The sequence below is a fragment of the Lactuca sativa genome, chromosome 9, assembly GCF_002870075.4.
Source record: "Lactuca sativa cultivar Salinas chromosome 9, Lsat_Salinas_v11, whole genome shotgun sequence".
Taxonomy (NCBI): Eukaryota; Viridiplantae; Streptophyta; class Magnoliopsida; order Asterales; family Asteraceae; genus Lactuca; species Lactuca sativa.
In genome coordinates this window covers 10,166,618-10,179,130 of record NC_056631.2, presented here as the reverse complement: position 1 = coordinate 10,179,130, position 12,513 = coordinate 10,166,618, and the positions used below count along the sequence as shown (strand labels likewise).

Below are 12,513 nucleotides of genomic sequence, written 5' to 3'. Positions count from 1 at the left end.
ATTATAGGTACTTGTAGTCCATATATCAAATGTCTCGTGTGAAAACAACTACTTTATCTACATGACAGAGGCAATGTCGATTACATTTATCCCATTAACCCGTTGCTACGAGATTTTAGGTCATATATGTCAATGTTGTTATTGTTGTGACAAAGATAAAGCGGCTTTTACCATCAATCAATCCTTGTGTATTTTGAATTTTCTTGTCAAGTTGATAGAACTTTTAAAGAAGAGAAGAAGTGTCCATATTGGATATCTATTCTTTTGCAACTTTAATCCTTCTTTTGAATAAAATTGGCATTTATTTTTTTTCTTTTTTATAATATTTCCCAACGTACAATAACTTTCATATATTTTTGATGTCCTATTGTTGACTTCGTTTACAAGTTTGTATAGGAGTGAGTCATCATGTGGATGGATATCATGGATAGAAATTCTCGACGACTATAAATGTTTATATGATTTAGGCCAACATCGGGGATTGGTGAGTGGGTTGGAGATCGAACACATTTATTGTCTTCGGAACAATAACATAATTTGTTAGTACTTAAGGAGCCGTAACTTATTTATCTTTGTCAGTTTAGGATGACATAGTTTGATAAAAGACTGTAATTTCAAGTTTTGTCTAAAATGTTAAAAATATGGGTGTTTTGATTGCTTGGATTCACTGAGAATCGTAATACACTTTGAGATTAAAATATTCCGATGATACATTTTGAAATCTCAACCGGATAAAACTCAGTGTTATTGAATAAAGAGTATGAAGAGTTATGATTCTTGTACCAGATTCGAGAATTACCAAAATGGGAAGACAGCCTAGGGTTTGAAACTATCAAAAAGTCTTATACAATTACAAAACCATATTCAATTGTTATAAAACCAGGTCTACAATTAGGTTCAAAAAATCGAGTTTAAAACCACAATTTTGGATTTTAATATATTTTTCAAGAATAATGTCCCATGGACCCAGCTATCAAGGGAGCTGCCCTAAACCCCCCCGGTTCAGGGTCTTTGCCCCTAACTACCAATGTATTTTCACATCAAAGTAAACTCAAATAAGTGTGTATTTCGTATCATCATTACTTATTAAATATTTATTAAGATTACGTTAGTCGACAAGTTCATCTCATTACATTTAAATAATATTTATGATACAAATCACCAACATTCAACTTTTTTAAAAAAAGTTTAAAACATTAAATGTGATACAAAATGTTCATTTTGGGTTTATCCCTTTTTATTGGATTTTAAGAACCAAAATTTTTCAATATTAAATATTTCATCAAAGAAAGAACAGTACACTACATGTGAACAGGGTACAAGCCATGAATGTAGATAGACCAACAACATTGGATCCTACGGTTGGAAATGTAACGTGAGAAAAGATGGGATGTTTTAAGTGAGGGGACCATGTTTGACTGTAGCAGAGTGTACTGTGTGCATCGATACTTGTACGTTTTTTGTGTGTGTATTAATTGAAATAGAAGGTGCATGAGCGATGGCATGGATCTGACCTGTTACCTAAAATTGAGACATAAGCGAATGTAGATATGGCCCAGTTCACATAACCCAAAAAAAGTCCAAGTACATGACCCAGTCCACGTGTGGTTATTGGCCCACATTTCACCTTCATCATTCAATGACTTGCACGTGTGTACCCATCTACCTTCTTTAAATGCACCAACATCATTATTTAAGTCTTTTTATCCGATTAAAATAGACCCGACAAAACTTAATTTTATATCTATTTTAAATATTCGTTATAAAACAATGTCTTGCTTTTTACAGATTGGTTACATAATCTTTTTTAGGTGATGTTAAATATCAATTACAAGTCAATTAAGTGAACATAATATGACTCTAATAAAGACCGTCTAGGGATGAATCTCTTAAGTATTCCAAAAAACAATAACATATTATGAATCTATTTTATATAAACAGTTAAATAGAAGTAAGTTCTTTTTTCTTTACAAACAGATAATATTATGAATCTATTTTATGAATATAGTATTTAACTACATATAAGTAATTTCTTCTTTCATTACAAAAATCATGATTTTTTTTTATTTACAATAATTAGTTTTGTAAGCTATAAACAAATATTTCCTTTAAAATGTATACATTTTCTAATGTTATATTATTGAAATTTATCTTTTTCTTTTCTAAAACGAGTTAGTATATGTCTAAGATAGAACTTGAAATCTCCTTACAAACACCATGTTAAACATCTTGTTAGCCAAATGAGTTAGTGAATTTCTTCTTTATGTATTAATTTCATTTATATCAAAAAATGACTAATAAGAAGGTTGATCGGATTTGTTCTTTATCTATTAATTTCATTTATATCAAAAATTGACTAATAAGAAGGTTGATCGGTTATAAATATTGAGTTGTCATATTTTGTCGGCATGGGTTTACTAAGTTATTTATTATTTTAGTTTTTGTGATATAGCTGTATTTTTTTATTTTTTAAATTTTAATAAAACCTAATTCATTTTCCTTATTTTTTTTTCTATCTTCTACCGCTCTTATTTAACATCTAACATTTTTTGGCAACACAAAATAAACAAGTTCTACAAAACCACTCAGCCTAGAAAAAGTTGTGCGTTATCCAAAATGAATAAAGAAAAATGTCTTTCGTTTTAACACTTTTATGATTATCGAAAAAAGGTTTCACGAAAATTCAACGTGACTATTCTTAATGTTGGCATGTAACTATTTTGGTCGGCCGTTTTCATATAAATATTAATTAAAATCTGAATTGAGGAATTTTGACACTAGACTTCATTTTTTGTGAAAATTCAAAATGGAAATTCTGAATATATGGAATTTCTTTAAATATCTTGTATGTTTGCTGATGCAGTTAATTATAGGAAATAAGATGTCCAATCACTTCGTCTCCTTTACTTATGAATAAGTCAATCCGATTTGTTTTGTCTCCAATTAGTCAAAATGGATTGAAGAAAACCGATTAAAATATCATGAGTTAGATTCCAAAAATGACATTTTTTGATCTATTACACAATACACTCCATGCATTCATTTGGCCACTTCTAACAAATAATTTCAATATTGTTTATTTAGTTGATGTTTAGAAGAATTTACAGACCATAGAAAACATATAAAGAAAATTAAATAGTTTGATAGTTCTAGGATTGATTTATCATAGGAAAATGGGGTAGGGACCAAAACGTACATGTAATGTTCCAAGAGGTAGAACAACATTATTGGACATGTGGTATGTAAAAGACAAGTTTATCCCTAAATTTTCAAAATTTGTGCAGGGTGTTGTATTCTTTTGTGGTCCGTGCGAAATTAAATGAGATGGGCTTTTAAGTTGAAAGGCTCATATGCGTTTGCAAAGCAATTGGCCCACTATGGCCCACACTATGTTGACCAATCTCACCAATCCTCAATATAGAAGACCAGAAGTAGTCAAGTATAGGTATCAAGTAGAGCCGTAGACGTGCACAAATATCGGATCATGTCCGATATGATATTAAAAACCCGATCCCGGGTTTCCTGGTTTTTGGATAGATAATGCGGCCCAGATTTATCCGGGTTTGACCCAAGAAAAGTGGACCCGGTATGTACGGATTAGAATTTAGAACCGAAATTTTGAAACCAGATATTTGATTTTTAATTTATTTTAAAAAAAAATTATGTCCAACCAAATATATACTTTTATTATATTTGAATACAAAAAATAACAAGGTTAAAACTACAGCAACATGAACATAGAATCACGAAAACAATTGTTTTTTTTAATTGGTAATTCTATATTAATAAATAAAAATTCATTTGTCATTTTATCATTCAATTTGTCACATGTCATTTTGTCATAATTTTAATATATTAATTTTTCATTTGTTATTTATTACATTTTTTATTTTTCAATATATCATTAATTTAATTTCTATAAATTAAATGTACCATGATGACTATATTAATTTCAAATTTGAAATTTCAATTTCAAATTTGAAATTTCAATTTCAATTTCAAATAAATTTAATGTTTAAACTTTTGTATTTAACATTTTATTATAATTAACTCGTTTAGTAATAACTCTCACAATTAAACACGTACTTTCGTATGTTTCTTTTTAATTTTTTTTTCTCGTAATTTTCATTTATTTCAAATTTTAAATTCAAATAAACTTACCGTTCAATACTTTGTATTTAACATTTTGTTTTAATCAATATATATAGTATACAGTTCTCACAACTAATAGGATGTTATATAACTCACAATATTTTGAGTGAAATTTCTTCTTCATGGATGAATTCTTCGACATGTGATACTAAGGAAACATGATTTTGTATTCTATCAACGTCGTTCAAGTAAAATTGACGGTTAGTCGTAATGTCATCCTGATATTACCATGTCACTAAGAGAAAAAAATAGATTCTTAAGTTACCGTAAAAGTTTTGATGGTTAGTAAATCAAGGATTTTATGATTCCCTAGTCATCCCTTCGTAATATGATTAACTATTATATTACTTTGTTAACCATATTTATTTGCATAGAGGTTAACCTCTATTGTTTAGGTTTACCCACCCAATCTACGTTGTCTGCTCCCCACATCATGACCACCAAAACTCCATCAAATGAGTTTTGAAAACTCAGATTTTAGGGTCCATGGACCATGGTTATGCTAGAAATTGTTGCTTAAAATTTTAAATTGCTACCACTCATTACCAGATCATCACTTAAGTGTCTACATATGGTTTAAATCTAGGAATATCTATTAAATCTATTTTACTTAAACTAATACTCTGTTATTAAGGGAGTGTTCGACATGGAGCATTTAGAAGCGTTTGAGAACTTCTAACTTTTAGCGTTTGACAAAATGTTATGTTTTGAACAGAAAGCATCGTTCGGCACTATAAGCTTCTAGTGTTTAGTTTAAACAAAACGCTCTAAATCCAAATGCTACTTCATGTAGCGTTTAACAAAACGCTACAAGCTACTCGCTATGTAACGTCCGTAGATCCGGGCTAGTCAATTTAGAGACGATAAACATCAAAAGTGACTTTTTGATAAAAGATTATTTAGAATGAATAATCTTAACTAGGTTGTTGTGGTCGTGACAAGGATTCCGGATATATCAAGAATGCTGAAATCCGAGTTATAACGAAGAGTTATGACCTGTCGAAGTTTCGTGACAAAACCGGTACAAAACTGCGTGACGTAAATAGTGAATTTATGATAGAGCGATATTTAGCCTTAATGATATAAACGAAAGTCATAGAATACGTTAAACCGAGAGCGTGCATAAAAAGAACGTCTAAATCTAACTTCGTATGAGGAAGTTATGATTTTTCGAAGTTTCGACTTAACGGTATGCAGCACAAAATTCGAAAATGAGATCGAATGGTTTCTAGCCGACACAATCTAAACGAGAATCGAAGATCTCTTCGATAGTAGTCCAACGGTAAAAAGACAGACGAAAACGGACATCGGATGAAGGAGTTGTGAATTTCTAACGGAGTTTTCCTGTCCCGGCCTACTAAAAATAATATAATAAAAGTTAAATTCAAAATTAGCCGACGGAATATAAACGAGAGTTGTAGAGCATAATCTCACCTACGCGTGCATATAAAGAACGTCGAAAACGGAGCTCGTATGCGAAAGATATATGAATTTTTGAATTTCGGGGCATGAACTTCCACCTGTGTCAGAGTTCACGATGTGAACACAGTGTTCACTACGTAAGCAGGTGATGGACGTCTTCCAGGGCAAGTGGCCTGATGACGAACGCAACGAAATCGAGCTCACAACGTGAGCACTTGTGGCTCACGACGTGAGTGTCAAATTTTAGTCCTATAAATAGAAATCGAAGGGGAGCCGGCCATGGTTGCTAATTCCTTCACTCTCTCACTCCCGATACCCTTTCTAACCCTTTTGAAGCACCGTCGAAGCCCCGATATCATCCCGACACCCGAAGCAAGTCCCGATGCTCCGAAGATCCCGAGAAGAAAAGAGTTTTCGAGTCGAAGCTCTGCCCGCGGGAAGCCCAGTTCGTGAAGATACACCGGTTTCATCGAAGAATACTACTTTAAGAGCGGTAGTGTTGTCTGATAATCGTCTCATCAAGTGAGTGCATAGTCCCTTTCATGAACATGATTTTAATACAACTATTGTTTGAATGTATTAAATATATGTTTTGTGTGAGTTATTTGATGATGTCTGAATTATGTGTTAAAGAACATACTTGATTGTTTATGTTAACTTAGGTTAAAGAGTAAACATGAGGTTTGTTATAATGGTTATGGAGTACTATCTCTTTATGAGTATGAGTGAGATATATACGGAGAATATAACTTAAAAATATGTCATTGATTCGGAAGCATGGATTAGACATAGTTATTCGTCCCTAGTCCAAGAGTATGGGTTGGACTTAGTTAATTGTCATTAATCTAGGAGTATGGATTAGACATAGTCAGTTGCCCTTAGTCCGGGAGTATGGACAGGACATAGAATGTGTCATTAGTCCAGGAGTATGGATTTAGACATAAACCAATTGTCCCTTATCCGGGAGTATGGAATGGGCACAATCATGGACTCGAGAATATAGATTAGATCCAGGAGTACGAGTTAAAATTTAAGGTCCAAAGGTATGGATAATCTCGTTGAGAGGATTGACGGGGTGGGGTAAGAGTCTATTATATATATATATATATATATATATATATATATATATATATATATATATATATATATATATATATATATATATATATATATAGAGAGAGAGAGAGAGAGAGAAATATTTTATATTGTGTGAATTCTAAATTATATATATGTTATAACATTGTGGGATTGAAATCCCTATGTACTCACCAGGTTTTCCAAACCTGACCCACTCAATATTTTTGTATCACAGGTGTCGATACAAAGACACATTACACTGAGAGATTAAGGAGATGTAAATCATTAGTGTAGATGAATATAAGTTCGGTTTATGCTTATGTGTCTGTATTGACCAGGACATCCCAAATGTTTTAAAACGAATAAAATACATCTCTTCGGAGATGCTTGGATAAAGTATTTATCATGTTTTCTCGGAACAAATCCCGCAACAATTTCCTTTAAATGATTACTCTAATTTTAAAACAAAGAATAAACAAATCGGTCTTTTCTGTCCGTGAAAATTAGGGATGTCACACGCTACCCGCTACCAACTAATTTTGTCGAACACGCCCTAAGTGTGACATCCCATCACTTTGGTCTAATTTGAAAGTTGATTTATGTTTTATTAAAGACAAAACTATAAAATTGGTTTTGTGGTTTGCAGAAAACTTTGGATAAAGTTTAAAAAAAGTTTTCAACTTGCATAGAATGTCTAAAATGAAAAACTTCGTGTGATTTTGATCCAAAAAAACTTGAAAAGACGGTTATGCCATTTTATTTTCTTTTTTGTATTTTTTATAATTATTCTAATACTATTTTACTTCAAAAATAAAAAGAAAAAATATAATTATCCCCCCACTCATACCCACCCGTATCTCTCTCTCTCTCTCTCTCTCTCTCTCTCTCTCTTCATCCTCCTCTTAACCCACCTTTGGCGATAACATAATTGAGAAAAAACAAAGAAACGCAAGCACACTTGTGTTTACTCTATGTTCGAACAATAGTAGGAATTTCATTGTCCAATTTTAAAGGAGGTGGATTTGAAAGCATGTTTGGTTGAGCCCCTCTCGCAAATCCCTCTTTGACAGCTGTTAAACCCCATTTGTACTTCAACGTTTTGCACTCAACTCCGTGTCTGATGTATTATCTAGTTCTCCCTTATCTTGCCAAAAACTGATTTGCAGGTCTGATTTGTAGGTTTCATCATCTCTTCGTTGGGTTTCTTTTTGTGTGTGTGTGTGGGGGGGGGGAGGGGGGTTTAACAATTTCCCGGGAATCAGCTCTAAGTCACCTCTAAAATTACACTAGCAGATCAAAAGCACCAAATGAAGCTATACCCGTCGTGATCAGCTTTAATCCTCCAATAGCTTTTGTAATTTGAGGAACCTCGATTATAACCTTGTGAAAATCACCTATTTGATTAGAGTTGTGCTCGATCTAGGCTTAATGGTGTTCAAAGATACAGAAAGCAACGTGAACAGGGGAACCTTCATCGACCCTAATCGGAGTTGTCCCTGATGCACACCATTGGAGCTGGAATCACCGATTTGATCTTAGTCGATCTCAGAGAAGAAACTTGAGGTGAAGAAACACGAGGGGAAGAAGCGTGAGGTGAACAAATTGAAAATTCCTCACGAAGTGAAGTATTTGCGATGTCGTGTCTCTAATTTGTGGAAGATACAACAAGATGGGTTGAAGATGAAGGGTAGGGAAGAAGATCTAAATGAAAAGGTCGTATGTATGTGTGTGTGAGAGAGTGAGAGAGAGAGAGAGAGAGAGAGAAAGAGAAAGAAAGAAAGAAAGAAAGAAAGAAAGAACGGTGGGTGGGTGGGGTGGGGATAATTTTTTTTTCTTTTTTCTTTATTATTTAACTGGGTATAAGACTCATGTATTACATGAGTTTATTAAAAAAAATTAAATATAAAGATTTTAAACATTTGAAAATGTTTGAATTTATAAGAAAATTAAAAAAATATTGAATTATTAAAATCAATGTGTTTTTTTTTCTTTTAAATTTAAACAAATAACTCAGATAAATAAACAAAGTAAACTAATGAAAATTGAATTTAGAAATGTTGAAATTAGAAGGAAAGTCAATTATTAAAATTGATATGTATTTGTTATTACATTTATTACAGTTAGTATATTTAAATATTATGTGCAATTTAATATAATTGAAAAAACCACAAAATATCATGTAGAAAAATTTTAATTGAAAATAACTATAAAATAACATGTGGTCAAATCCATAAGAATGTGACATGTAACAAAAATATTTTCATTTATTAAAGTAGATTAAAATAGTATTACAATAATTAAAAAAAATACAAAAAGGGGCATAGTCGTCTTTTTAAGTTTTTTTGGATCAAAATCACATAAATGCTTTGATTTTGTACCTTCTATGCAAATTGGAAACTTTTTGGATCCTATCTAAAGTTTTTTAAATACCACAAGGACCAATGTTGCAGTTGTGTCTTTTTTTAAATTTTATTTTTTTATAGAAGTGCAATTGAAAATCAAAAAAAAAAAAAAAAATCATGCATTTTTTATATTTTAAAATGTTTATATTATTTTGGGATTTTCCGCTAAAGTTTTTATACAAAGTTTATAGCTTTTAAAAACATCAAGTTGTTTTCAAATTTGTTCATAGTTATGAGATGTACATTAATTCCCTTTTCCATTTGGTCTCCGACTCAATAACGTCCATGTAATTTGCTACGCGTTTATGGTATTATGTTTCAAGATCGTTAGTACCATCAGATATTAGTGATTAAACCATACATGGTGATGATAGTTGCTTACCAAATGATCAAACCACAAATGGTGATGGTAGTTGTTTACCATAAGTCTCTGAACCCACACGATGTCTTTTATGGTTGAATGTCTACTTTTATTGGAAACATTTGTGTAGTCACTCTTTGAAATACTAAATATAATGAAAATAAAGATTTTATGATTTCTTCATGAAACTACATCTTTTTATGTAACCAAATGTGGATATTTCGCTAAAACATAGAATCTTTCAAACTGTTCTCGAATTTTGCGAACATAATTTCTAACCATAGCAACAAATCTTAACCAATTTTAAGTTTCTAAAACTGTTTTAATAAGTATATATTATTATTATGATGATGATAAAATAAGATGCATCTTTGACGTTTTATATTTGTGATTATCCTGTCGTTTCAAAAATATATATCTATATCTGTGATTATTCCATAAAATAATTGACTGTTATAATTTATATTATACTTGTTAGATTTAATAAATAAATAAAAAGAGAACAATTTTCATGCGTGGTGCCACCAATCAGAGTCGACACATGGGCAATGTCACCATCTTCCTCGACATTACCCGGGCCTACATCACATGGTTTTCTCACCACTCAATGGGTCCGTGATCCAACGTTGAGGATTTAATATCCAGAAAGGAAAAAGAAACAGCGCATCACAGCCGTTGGTATGGAGGACCACACAGCCTGTCTTGGGTATGTTCCCTGTTGTATTCACAGCTTACCCGAAACTGCCGGTCATTGACCAACATCTCATGGCTGTATCATCCAACTCCTTGTCTCCTCCGTTGACAACTAACCACCGACTCTCTTTACGCGCGTGATTTCTAATCTCTTTGGAAAACCATTTGAGTTTTTTCCATTGAATGGCGAGTGAATATCACGTTAGGCGAGTATGCGAGTGGGCGTCGAGTTCCTCGTGTTATGAAATTCATTCACATACAGAATAAGTCACCTAAATCATGTCACAGCCCTCATCTTTTATATAACTTATCTTCCAATCACAAAACCAATCCACAAACCAATTTCCTCTCAAACTCCCTCGCCGGAAATCATCTTCTTCCATTCAAGAATCAAGAGCACTTTTCCGACCTCTACTTTCATCTTTGGTCGATTTACACAAGACAGATACATGGATCTAATTAATTTCGAAGCAACCGAGCTAAGATTAGGATTGCCGGGAACAACCGACGATCTACCGGAGACAAAACCACCACCTTCTACGGTGAACACCAACAAAAGAAGCTCATCGGAAATGGATTCAAGTATCTCAGATGAAAATGATTCATCAAGATCTCCCCCACCATCCAAGTAAGTTACAAAACCGATGCAAAATCTTAACTAAATCCACACCTAAGGCACACACATACACATACAAAGACATTCAGATGCATATACTTATGTAAACTGTTAAATGGTTTTCAGGGCACAAGTTGTAGGGTGGCCGCCGGTTAGATCTTACCGGAAAAACGTACTTCAAGGGAAAAAATACGAATCCGAGATTGGTTCCGGCATATATGTGAAAGTAAGCATGGATGGGGCTCCCTACTTGAGAAAAGTTGACTTAAAAGTGTACAAAAGCTACGGAGAACTCACGAAAGGATTACAAGATATGTTTAAGTGCATTATAGGGTTGTACTCTGAGAGGGAAGGGTACAAGTCTGAACATGCACCTACATATGAAGACAAAGATGGAGATTGGATGCTTGTTGGAGATGTACCATGGGATATGTTTCTTACTTCTTGTAGAAGAATTAGAATCATGAGAGGTTCTGAAGTTATGGAGAGTTGAGTGGTTTTGTGATATATATGAGGGTTTTATTTTTTATTTTCAAGAAATAGAACCACCAAAAACAGAAAAAAAAAAAAAAAAGATATATATCATGTACATATGATTGTGTAATTTTCTTTATATATAATACTTGTTGAAAATTCAAGATCTGTATTTTTGGGTGTATTTGTTTGTACATTTAGAATTCCACAAGGTCGATCTAGTAAGCCTTGTAAATTCCACAAGGTCGATCAAGTAAGCCTTGTATCGTATTAACTCATCGTGCATAACCATAATTTGGATACGAGCTTGTACTTCATGTTCATGGGAGATTTAGTTTTGAATTGGATGATCTTATGTATGCTAAGCCGTATGTCATAATTGAAAGATGAAGGTTAAGATCGGATATATGATTTTCTTGATATTTGTAGTTAAAGTTTTCTTCTTTAATGAAATAACTATGAGCATTCCAAACTTTTATATATTAATCAAAGCTTGTAAAGTTATAGAAGTTCAAACTTGTAAAGAAGAATCTCAAACATGTAAAGTCTTCATGAAGACTTACCACTAACCATAGATATGGTGGATGTCATATCATCCAAAAAAAATCATGGGGTATCACATTGAAGCAATGAGAGAGTCAATGTCAAAGTAAAGAGTATTCCAAAAAAAATCATGGGGTATCACAGTAACAACCGAGTATGGGCTAGGTTGGGTTGGTTTTGACCTAAAACCGAACCCAAAACCGACAACCTCGGTTTTGAAACTTTTAAAACCGAACCAAACCCAAACCCATAGGTTCAGTGTTTCGGTTTGTATCTCGGGTTTCCTTGTTTTATTTTTGGTTTTAAACTCAACATTAATTGAATCCTTAGTTAACCTCAAGTCTTGTTATATAAACATGAAGTTGAAGTATGTTTTGATACTTGAATCGATGTAGGACTAAGTAGATATCAAATGAAAGCATGAGGATAACAAGTTTATATAATATACGAAAATGGTTAAGTTTATATGTGTTTGACAATGTGAGATAGAATAGTTGGGAAAATAAAACAAAGGTAAACAAAAGATATGTAAAGGAGTGAGAATTGATCCTGAGACATTTGCTTCAATAAGTCGGTGCCTTAACCAACAGACCAATTGTTTGTTTGTGTTTATATGTGAAGGATGCGTATATGTACACTACATAAAAGGAAATTTTCCTAAAAAAATTTAAGGGGCATCATGGGCTACCCCGGACTCTACATTGGATCTGCCATGCACTAAAGGTTGAAATACCTAGGAATGAGATTTAAAACCGGAACCAGAACCATTATAA

The 12,513-nt window shown here is 32.6% G+C and overlaps 1 protein-coding gene across 1 annotated transcript; it reads left to right on the top strand.

Annotated features, from left to right (window-relative positions):
* The first annotated feature begins 10,412 nt into the window (after positions 1–10,412).
* On the top strand, positions 10,413–11,369 carry LOC111881263 (auxin-induced protein 22D). The gene is made up of 2 exons (XM_023877677.3): positions 10,413–10,735; positions 10,850–11,369. The coding sequence occupies exons 1-2, from the start codon at positions 10,557–10,559 to the stop codon at positions 11,214–11,216; spliced, it is 546 nt and encodes a 181-aa protein (XP_023733445.1). The 5' UTR covers positions 10,413–10,556; the 3' UTR covers positions 11,217–11,369.
* The last annotated feature ends 1,144 nt before the right edge of the window (positions 11,370–12,513 follow it).